The sequence below is a fragment of the Adiantum capillus-veneris genome, chromosome 11 (genome assembly GCF_014529385.1).
Source record: "Adiantum capillus-veneris isolate H3 chromosome 11, ASM1452938v2, whole genome shotgun sequence".
Taxonomy (NCBI): Eukaryota; Viridiplantae; Streptophyta; class Polypodiopsida; order Polypodiales; family Pteridaceae; genus Adiantum; species Adiantum capillus-veneris.
The window spans coordinates 125,439,666-125,451,314 of NC_140941.1; the positions used below are offsets into that span (position 1 = coordinate 125,439,666).

Sequence of the window (11,649 nt, forward strand, 5' to 3'; positions counted from 1 at the left end):
ATCATGCATGTTGCTTGAGGAAAACATTAAAGTCTCTCTGTGTCTTTTCTTGAACTTGCACCTCTTATGCTTTGTGTAGATTATGTTTTTTTGTATGATAAGATGTCATGTTCGTAATATTGTGCAAGGGATTGCTTCCTTTGTGGTAGTTGACACATAGTTCAACTTTATATGCATTGTGATGTACTTTTTAATGGTACAGCTATGGAAAACATGAATAACAATGCCATCGTTGAGACCGAGTCGGATGGTATTGAGTCCACTCCTCCAAGGTTTGCCATGTTCGAGCAGCAAAGAGAAGTGCTCTATGTGTGGGATCCTCTTCTATTAATCCTGTGGTAAATGATGGGAATCATGAACTCATGGCTACTTCTCTGTCCGTAGTGAGTCTAGGAAATTGGACTTTGAACGACACTTGGAAGCACTTTTGGACGTGGCTCAGCAAGCGAATGGCCAACAAATTGTAGACCTTCGCAATGAGGTGCGTTTATGTGCACAACGCTTCAATGGAGGAATGGCCGAGGTTGAGGAGAACCAATTCAACATGCTGGTGCGCATGGAGCAACAATTTGAATCAATGCAAAGCTCACACATGCCCAATAGGGAAATCCAGGTCCAAATTGATGCACTTAAGGACCAGGTCCTTGCTTTAGAAGGAGATGTAACCCGGCTCAAGGTCCATTTGAATTGATTGAATGCATTGATGACAAAGATGGCTCGAGCTTCTGATGGCTATGCCATATAGCAACGTTCAACCTTGACTACTAGAAATATTTGAAGCACGTACTTTTGTGTGTTAATTTGATTCACTATGTTGATGTACTAAAGCATACCTTGCTTTGAACTGCGTTGGTAGGATAAATTAGTGAAAGTGTTGTTTTTTTTTGTTTTATACTTGTGTTGTTTGATCTACATGGCATGAAGCCATAGAGTATACTTAAATTAAGTTTTGAAACTTTGGTTGAGATTATATTTTTAGTCAAAACAATATGAGGTACTACCTTTGTGGCTTGGGGTCATAAGGTAGCATGTTTTCAGAAAAGAGGCTTCCATCGTTACAACTATGCTTAGCTATGTGAGCTTCAAGGAATTTGCAATGAAATACTTGGAAGCTTGATAGATTCCATGATATTTTTCCACTATCTACATTTCATTCTGAAAGTTATCTTTAGGTTTACAAGTAGAAATTGTCTTACTCCTTTAGATTTGGTTCACTTTATGCACTCTCAAATAATTGGGTAGCACTTTCCAGACCCCATTATTAGTTCATAATGACCATTGTAGACAACTTCACATTGGGGTCATGCACATCAAACCACTTCAATGGGATATTTTATTGTATTGATGCATATGCACGTGCCTAAATTTTGTTTTCTCTTTGCAAACAACAAACTTCTTCCTATGAAACCCTTTGATTTTGGAAATTAGGGACCATTGAGACCCTGTTATGATGTGTATCCACAAAGTATGTATAATGTATCCTAATTGTGGAAGGTTCAAACAAGACAATAGAGTTTGTGGGATTATTTTTACAAAAGGGTCATCGATGTATGATAGTGTAGGAAATTTGAATGTTATTATAGTTATTATATATTACCAATTGAAACTCCACCAAAGCATCCTTTGCCACTAACTATTTTATTGATTGTTTCCTAAGAGTTTTGACATTTTGCATGGAGTGGAAATGTCAATCGTAAATAAGATCTATCGATGTTTGAAGGTTTATTGGTATTGCATTTGAAGTTATTCTCTTTTCTTAAAATCTCAAAACTATGTGTTGCCGCTGCTTTAAGTTGTTGCATATGCGTGATATTTTTCATGTTTTTCCATCTCATTATGTGAAAATGTTGAAAATTTAAGCCTTATGTACACATAAACGAGTAGATTTGTGTAACTCTTTATGCATGTGTATGAGTGATCGAGAACTAAGATTTTGTTACAAACTTCAAAGTTTCAATGGTATCAATAGTGTGCTCTTTTGGATTACACCAACATGTGGATCGCATACTATAGTTGCTATGTTAATTCAATTCTCTATACACTTTGATTGTCATGAAAAGATGATGTTATGATGTTTCTTAAACGGGTTGAAATATTGTATTTATAGATGCTACGTCAAAGAAGGCATTGGACAGTATCTACGTTTAGCTGGATGCTTCATCATCCGCCATTTCTTATCTATGGTAGGATCTAAGTATATCCTTTGAAAATTTTCCAACTTGGTGTTCAAATTAACAAGTTTCTCATTTGGATCCACCTGGTTGGAGAGGCCCACTTAGTACGTGTGATGTTGTAAACATCACACGTACTAAGTTTCTCATTTGGATCCACCTTTTTGGAGAGGCCCACTTAGTACGTGTGATGTTGTAAACATTATTGAAAGCTTTGAAGTTGTTAGGTAAGGAACACCAATGAAGCACAATGCTTTTTTAAATATTTTTTGGTTATTGAACTTATTGTAATTAACCAATTGGCTTGCACGAATCACTATTATTGTGATAATATTTTGATGGAAGTGCATGAGTTTTTCGGAGGACTCCAAGGGTACTTTCATATCAGTGTGGCTTTGAATCGTAATGCAGGTTCAGCTCGCATAAGGGTTCGCGAGCTCGGAGATCGCTTGCCGATCAATGCAGAATACTCTTATAGGGATAGATATGAGAATTGGAGGATTGTATTATACACCCTGTGTGAGGGGCATCGTCATTTTGGTAGGAGCGTTCATTGTGTGGGTCCATGGGTTCTACGAGTGCCAAATGCAACATCCCGAAGGCAGTCGTTTTGAAGTTGCAGCTGTTTTGTTAGTTAAGATTTAGTTGCTTGCAAAAAAGTTTCTTTAGAGACGAATATTAGGGCTTACAAAGACTACTTATAGTAATGGAAGTGGATTGTTGTTTTTCTTTTAGTTTTCCCGTTTTTCCCGTCTCTCTCTCTCTCTTCATTCCCCCCCGAACCTCATGTGTAGTCTTTTAAGTTTATGTTATGTAGTTGTTATGTTCATTCAATTCTCTATGCACTTTCTATTGTCGCACAAAGCCAGTGTGATTTAGGTTGATACCATAATGCATTATTGCACATAATAAAGCATTTAAGATATGGTTGTCACTACCTTCAATTGGATGCATAAAAAATACTTACACATGTTATCCTTCTAAAGAAGAGGGGAGGGGGGTTTACACAAAATTGAATGATACTCCTTCTTGGCCGCAGCAACGCGCGGGTCACATACTAGTAAACAATATAGTGCAAAAAAAACAATAGTACATAAAAGATGGAAAGAAGTGCTGACAAAGGATTAAAAGTCTTAGTTCAAACACAATGAAGAACATATGAACTATGCATCATAGCCTTACTTTTGAAAGCATGTAAGCAAGAAAAGAGATCATATATATTTTAAATTTTATAACTGTGATTACATATAAGTTGCTCCAAGTATTCACTACAAAAATAACTTGTACATTCGCCATCTATTTAAGGACTAAGAATTCACAACAAAACAATTTGCCATACATTCGAGTGCTAGTATCCTTGTTACATGACTAACATTTAGCCCCCTTGACAAGATCGTGTCAGCTACTAGAAGCTTCATAGTGCATTGACTCATGTCGATCACCCGAAAGAAAATTTCCCCTTGCTAGTACATAGCTTGGAATGATGCTACATCACTAGCTTTGATAATTTATCCTTCGAGTTCGTAAGCATGTTTTGCCTAGCATACTCCCTTTGTGCATTTGCAGTCCTCCATCTCGTCAACCATGGTAGTAGCACCTCTATCAAATACATTGAATTCTGACCAAGATCCTCCAATTCAAGTGTCTTAGGGCATACAAAACAATGTTCTAGGTTTAACATATTCTTGTACGATGTCTCATTTACGATCGACGTGCTTTCCGACCAGTGAGGTAGTGTGCCAGATTCTAGCTATTTTGCTCACAAGTTGCTTTCTTTCCAGTACGGGTTATACAACACACTTGGTAGTGCTCATGTATGATTGTGTGGGTTACTTCAGAGAATAGTTTTAACACTATTTTGTGCAGTTTTGCTATGGATGCATATACAGCTACAGTGTGATCTAGGTACAGCTTGCGAGTCATAGATTCACAGCTTCACAGGATTTTGGACAAATACAATTATCCATAGAGCCACTCGTTCAGGTGTGAGCTACATTGCCAAGATTTTGGCAATTGATGTATACCACATTTATATTTGCTACTGAGTCACTGAGTGTCTATTCATATTTAAGATGCGATTAGTGAGATTTTTTGAGATTTTGCTCAAGATTTAGGGGTGGAATTTTCCCAAATTCTCGACATGCTTTATGCATATCTGCAGTTTACTCTCTAATGGTTTAGTGGTTGAGCATGACTCCCACTTGACAATGATCGAGTTTTAGCTCACACTTTGATAGTTTTTTTCAGTTCGAACACAGAGTGGTGTTCTTGTATCCACTCTTGCAGGAGTGAGATTCGCATATGCTTGTATTGGCGACAGGTTATAGGTAGTCACAGGGTTTTGGTTGTACAAGTTACATGTACATGTTCTTTGCAGTTGTCACATATTGCACCCAAATTTGTGGGATGCGTACTAAGCATCATGTTTGTTCTTCACTTATGCATATGGTTATGCATTTTTGGTCCGATGAGAGTTGTTTATCCCACTCTTGAGTCTTTGCTACTTGTTGTGCATGCATTATCACTTGGCGCTTGTCTATGTGCTAACTTTGTTTGGTTTAGAGCAGAGGTTGACCACTTCTACCGTACATTGTTTTGGTAGAGCTAAATTTTGCATATACAAGCATCGTTTTGATGCATTGATCATGGTTATGATTGCATAGTGGTCGGGTGATCTCCCACTTTGTTGCCATTTTGGCATGCTTTATGGTTGAGAATTTGCTTGAGATTTTGCTCAACTTACAAGTTTTTTAAAAATGTCCATAGCTTGCTTAAAGGCGTATTAGCCTTTGAGTGGGATAATGTTAGCTATATAGGCTAACATGCCTGGTCTTGGGTGCCAACTAGATATAGATGTACTATCCATTCTTTGTACCTACTATGTGAGTTTAGGAAGGCCTCCAATTGATAACCAATCCATTGAACAAGTTCTTGAATTGTTGGGAATAATCCTCACCTAACAAATCTCCTTGTTAAATCTTTGTAAATTTAATTAGATATCTTCAAGGGTCTTTTCAACCTTGAATTTTGTTAAGAGAAGGTGTTTTGATCCATCTTATATGTAGACATTGTATCAAAATGTTTTGGAGTGCCTTGTATGGATGACATGCTCTACCTCAGACATTGCATACTCAATTTGAATTCATTTTCCACCAAGCCTTGACAGCGACCTCGACAGGGTGCTCTACGTATGTTGCGGTACAAATGATAATCTCAAACTTCCTTCTTGTTCAATTTAGCCAATTCAAGTTTTAGATTAGGTTGGTGCTAAGCCATCCTTGCAGGTGGATTCCTAAAAGGTACTACAATTGTTGGGTGGGTGAAAGGTGTTTTTTTAAAAAACCTCCTTAGATGAATGGCTATCCCCTTCTTATTGTCAAAATCCTTTGGACTATAAGCTACTTTTCCAACTGTTTGCAGGGATTGATTGGATTGCCGTTCAATTTGCTATCAGACTTGCTAGTACGTACTAGGAAGTGGTGTTTGCAATAAATCTACTAAGATGATTCATCTTAGTTTTGGTTTAAAGATTCTTCAAACACAACAACAAATTAAGGTCTTCTTTTGTGCCTTGTTCTTGTTTTGTCTTGTCCATCTAGGAAAGGTACCCAACCAAGTCTGTTTAGATTAAACCTTCCACGATGTAGGCTACAAAGATTAAACTAAATTCATGCATAATGAACTTCAATTACTCCATACTTTACAAATTGGCAAACAAGTACTAAGATACCAAAAGCTCTGCCGCTCAAGGGATTGAACCTCAAAGGTCTAAGTAATGAATTAAAGGATTGATAAACCACATAGTTCCCTTACCACCACTAGCCTTACTGGCTGGGTTGCCTAGAATTTTATTCGAAAGAAGTTGGAAAATATGCATTGCCGAGGATTTGGGTTGCGACTTCTCTACCTCTTGGACCAAGTGTAGCTTGATCCACTAGGCAGTGTCGCCCTTGCCGCTTACGTTTTTACTAGATAGTGAGAACCTAGCCTTATACCTATTAGACACGAGTCATGACTTGTCTCTAATGAGCCATGACTTCTATGGAGGAATCTTTCTTGAAGGAATTGATCATTGATGCCTTAAATAATGAGAGGTGACTAGAAGTAAGACTGAGGCTTCAAATGTACACATACGTCTATGCTCACACAAATCGATGGACACACATGATGGGGTTTACACATGCATGTGTGAATAGTCAAAGTCTAAAATATAAATGGGAGATGTATGGTGCATTGGTTTGATGACTATGGTTTGATGCATATTGCAAAATCGTTGGGGAAATGATGGTGGAGCATATGCGTATGAGAAGTGTAATAATAAATGGGAGTGACGGATGCACAGTACCCAAAAAGAAATGCAATGCGCATGATGGAATGGACGGTAAAAAAGGGAACTGTAAACCGCGGTAAAGGTAAAAAATTACCGGTAGCGGAAACGCATTTGACTTGGGGTCCGGGGAGAGGGGGTGACAGGTCATCTGCCACGTGGGACACTAGTTTGTGCCAGCAGGATTCTCTTCTCTCTCTCAGAGTCCCAGGAGCCAGACTTCAGTACCAGTTCCCAGGCTCCCACTGTTGAAGGCCGTGCCGCCGGGGCCCGGCTTCTGTGGCCCGCCGCCCCAGTGCCCACCCCTGACCCCACCCCGCACACACACGGAGAGAGCGGCAGAGAGGTCATGACAGGCACAGCCGCAGAGGCTAGAGGAGAGCGCCTATTTTCGCTGTCCACTGTCGCATGTGTGTGTCTGTGCGCGCACCACGGCACCCACTACACCACAGGCTACGGGCCACAGGCTACAAGTAGGAGTCGCCTTTGACTCCTACCCCACACACACAGTTTGACACGCTGCTGCACGCACATCCTATCCTCTCTCTCTCTCTCTCTCTCTCTCTCTCTCTCTTCTCTTCTCTTGATGCTTCTCTCTCTGTGCTGTAATTTTTGCTTCGACCTCGCAGTGCCCGCGGAGTAGAACCCCGCTCAGGCTCTCTTTCTTCTCACTGCTGAATGCTGATGAGTGTTAAAAGCTCTCTCCCTCTCTCTCTCTCTCTCTCTCTCTCGTCCCCACACGCGCGCTTTTTAACCAATCCCTCCCCTGAGAATCCACACTCTCTCTCAGCAGGCCAACAGAAGACTGCTATAGGCTCTAAGCCTATCAATCAATAAGTTATGGCTGCCTCCCTTGCCTTCATCCTTCTTCAACCCCATGCCGTTGCTGATGTGACTCTCCCTCCTCCCCTGCCTGCATCATTCATCACGCCTCCTCCTTCACTGTAGTCGTCGACTGTAGTAGTCTCTTTACTCATCCGCCTCATCATATTATTACCTACGGCCATGGCCCAGCTTGCATAGCTTTCACGCAGTGAGGGAGCCCTCCCCCCCACCCCCCCTCTCCACAATGGCCTCTTCTCCATTTGCTACTTTCATCCTGCTTCTCATGCTTTGGAGCTTTGGACATCGCCTTGCTGCACCGGCTGCCACCCTCTCACGGGAAGCTGTTGCCCTCTTGTCTCTGAAGGCCGACATTGTCGACGAAACCGGACATCTCGACAACTGGGTAGATCAGACCGATGCACCCACCTGCTCATGGAATGGCGTAATGTGCAATGCATCATATGCCATAGTCGGGCTTGACATCTCGGGAATGAACCTTTCAGGCTCTCTCTCACCTTCCATTGGCCAGCTAAATGACCTCATCAATGTCTCTGTGGCTTGCAACAACTTCTCCGGCTCTCTTCCCATTGAAATCACCGAGCTTGCAAACCTGCATTACCTCAACATCTCCAACAACCTGTTCAATGGCATCTTCCCCAGGAACATCTCCAAGCTAAAGTCTCTGCAAGTGCTAGATGCCTTCAACAACAATTTCACAGGTGAGCTACCGTTAGAGCTGAGCCTTTTAACCAGCTTAAGGCACTTACACTTGGGCGGCAACTTCTTCACTGGTGTCATACACCCACAGTATGGAAACATAGAAAGCTTAGAATACTTAGCATTATCTGGGAATGGACTGACGGGGCGCATACCCCCACAGCTTGGAAATCTACAGAAGCTTGAATACCTGTACATTGGCTACTACAATGTGTTTGATGGAGGCATTCCGGCAGAGCTTGGCCGTCTGTCAAATTTAGTGAGGCTTGATGTTGCAAACAGTTGTCTTAGTGGGGCTATCCCGCCGGTGTTGGGCTCATTGTCCAAGTTAGATTCTCTCTTTCTGCAGACTAATAATCTGGTTGGGCCAATCCCTCCGGAGCTTGGCAACCTCACTAACCTACGGTCGCTTGACCTCTCTAACAATCGACTTACCGGTGTCATACCACCAGAGCTAGCTAATCTGCTAAAGCTAGAGCTACTCAATCTCTTTTTGAATACTCTTCATGGAGGCATACCTTCCTACATAGGGGACCTGCCCAACTTGCAGGTCCTTACGCTATGGGAGAACCGTTTTGAAGGTCCTGTCCCTCAGCATCTCGGCCAGAATGGGCAGCTCCTTGAGGTGGATCTCTCTTCAAACTACTTTACTGGACCGATTCCTCCCGACCTTTGCAAAGGTGGCAATCTAAAGCGCCTCATTCTTCTTGGCAACCAGTTCTCGGGGCTGATACCCACTGGTCTCGGCTCTTGCCCGAAATTGTATCGCCTCCGGCTTGGCGAGAATCAGCTAAACGGGCCTCTACCTTCCGGTCTGCTGGCACTTTCGGAGCTCAGCTTGCTAGAGGCTCCTTCAAACAACTTGTCGGGCATCCTACCAGAGCATATTCCTATGTCTTCTGTACTTGGGAGTGTGGACTTATCTGACAACCACTTCTATGGTCCTTTGCCATCGAGCATTGGAAACTTGGGTCAAGTGGTAGATCTCCATCTATCTGACAATCACTTCTCAGGCAGTATTCCACAAGCTATTGGGCAGCTTCGGAGCCTTGCCAAGCTTAGCCTAAGTGGGAATACGCTAACAGGATCTATACCTCTCGCCATAAGCAAATGCCAAAGCCTCACTACTCTTGACCTTAGCCGAAACCAGCTAGATGGAGAGATACTCGTCCAGCTTTCTGACCTCAATGTCCTGGCTTCTCTGAATTTGTCAAGAAACCACTTCAGCGGCCCGATCCCCTCGTCTCTAGCTGGCATGGTGACCCTTACCATGGCCGACTTTTCTCACAACAACCTCTCTGGGTTGATACCTGACGAAGGTCAGTTTGCTAACTTCAACCACACATCTTTCGACGGCAACCCAATGCTCTGTGGAAAGCAGGTCAATTGCAAGGCTCTCCATTTATCAAATTCTACAGAAGTTGAAGAACCCAAGCAGTCGAAATCACTCATTTATGGCATGAGTGGTTTGGTAGTTGGCCTATTCATTCTAACGGTTGCGGCGGTTGTATATGTCCTTCGCAATGAACGCGACAAGCAATTCCTGTGGTCTCTCTTCAAGATGAACTTACTGGAGAAAAGGTGGAAGCTCACTGCATTTGAAAGGTTGGATTTCAATGTCAACAATGTACTTGATTGTCTTGTGGATGACAACATCATAGGCAAAGGGGGGTCAGGGACTGTGTACAAGGGCTTGATGCCAAAAGGAAAAATGGTGGCCATCAAGAGGCTGCCAGCAATTCGCAAGGGTGCCCTTGACGACGATGATTTCGGTTTTTCTGCTGAGATGCAAACTTTGGGAAACATAAGGCATCGTCATATTGTGCGGCTTTTGGGATGTTGCTGCAATTATGATACCAACCTTTTGCTGTATGAGTACATGCCCAATGGGAGCTTGGGTGAGCTCCTACACGGCCCAAGAGGAGGCTCCCTCAATTGGGTTACAAGGTACAGGATTTCGGTTGAAGCGGCGATGGGGCTTTGCTATCTCCACCACGATTGCACGCCCATGATTGTCCACAGAGATGTCAAGTCCAACAACATTCTTTTGGATTCCAACTATGAAGCTCATGTTGCGGACTTTGGGCTGGCACGCACGCTCCATGATGCGGGCAAATCTGAATCAATGTCTTCTGTGGCTGGCTCATATGGCTACATTGCTCCAGGTACTAATGCTAAACCAAAACAAATTGTGATGTATCCTTTATGTAACTCTTGTAGAGCATTTGCATGAAGGTCTTGTTGATTTTGAAGCTGCAAAGGTTGGTTCGATTCCAAGCTTACTGAGCTTAATTTTTGTATATGCAGAATATGCCTACACTTTGAAGGTAAATGAGAAGAGCGACATATATAGCTTTGGAGTAGTGCTTTTGGAGCTATTGACAGGAAAGAGGCCCATTGAGCCAGAGTATGGGGAATGCGTCGACATAGCTAGATGGGTGCAAAAGCAAATGCTAAGCAAGGAGGGGATATTGGAGATAGTGGATGGGAAGATGGGGTTGGGCAGTACATCAAAACAGATGCAAGAGGCTCTCCTATTACTCAAAGTGGCGCTCAAGTGTGTGGCTGATATGCCAGATCAGCGGCCAACAATGCGGGAAGTAGTCCAGCTTCTCTCCGACATATCAAAAGAGCATAGAGAGCACCATATCACCATTCTTGCAAGTCCTCCTAGTCCACCAGATCTAATATGTATATAGTATCAGCCCTAGAAGGGCTTGAATGCCTCTTTACTCAGCTAACTTTTGGGTAGGTAAAAAAGCCAACTTACGCTCAAATTAGAGTAGTAGCAGCTAATATGTGGCTACCGGCCTCCTACGGAAATCCCAGACATGGACAGCTTGGTTTTGAGTGCTGGAGTAGGCTGACATCTTTTTTGTACGTGCTTGCCATCCATAATGGACTACAAGTATCTACTGCCCTCCCATTGTAATATAGCATATTCAATGACGCAGGCCCAAGTGCACCCTTAGCAGGCCCTCACATAGTTTTGATGTCGTCGGTGCTGGAGTGGAGGATAACACCATGGGGTGCTTGTTGTAGGACACTGCAAATGGTGATCATGGATTTGGGACCCACATTTTGATTGCCCCCATTTTTGAGATGGCAATGGCAGTTTAGTTAGTCCTTCCAAATTGCAATCAATAATTGTGCTTGATTTGAGGTGGCTGTTCTGAGTGACTCAGCAGTGTTTGCTAATCAGTTTTGTGAAATAGAGTTTTGGTTTCACTGTATTATGTTGGCCTTGATGGACATGCAAGGATAAAAGTAGTCTTAACCGGTAGGACATCTATGCCATGCCGCACATCACGTGTAGGGGGTAAACCCGGCGGTAAATCGCTTGAGAACATGAGGCAATATGTTGGTATTGGTGCCTACCTAAAATCAAGCAGAGATAGCTACTTCCATAATCAAATATATATAGCCAATCGCCATTGATTTTTCTCTAAATTCGTTAATCTACCCTAATGTAACCAAAATCTATTTAAGAGGTCTACCAATTCGAACCTCCTTATGAATTTTAAAGGTAAAACAAAGCGTATGAATTTGAGAATGAGCTCTTTAGCGTCTTTATGGTGTAGGGAATGGCCCTACAAGGGCAATGGCCCT

The 11,649-nt window shown here is 42.5% G+C and overlaps 1 protein-coding gene across 1 annotated transcript; it reads left to right on the forward strand.

Moving 5' to 3' along the window:
* The first annotated feature begins 7,001 nt into the window (after positions 1-7,001).
* LOC147447974 (uncharacterized) lies at positions 7,002-11,202 on the forward strand. Its single transcript, XM_086523868.1, has 2 exons — positions 7,002-10,205; positions 10,348-11,202. The coding sequence occupies exons 1-2, from the start codon at positions 7,568-7,570 to the stop codon at positions 10,737-10,739; spliced, it is 3,030 nt and encodes a 1,009-aa protein (XP_086379994.1). The 5' UTR covers positions 7,002-7,567; the 3' UTR covers positions 10,740-11,202.
* The last annotated feature ends 447 nt before the right edge of the window (positions 11,203-11,649 follow it).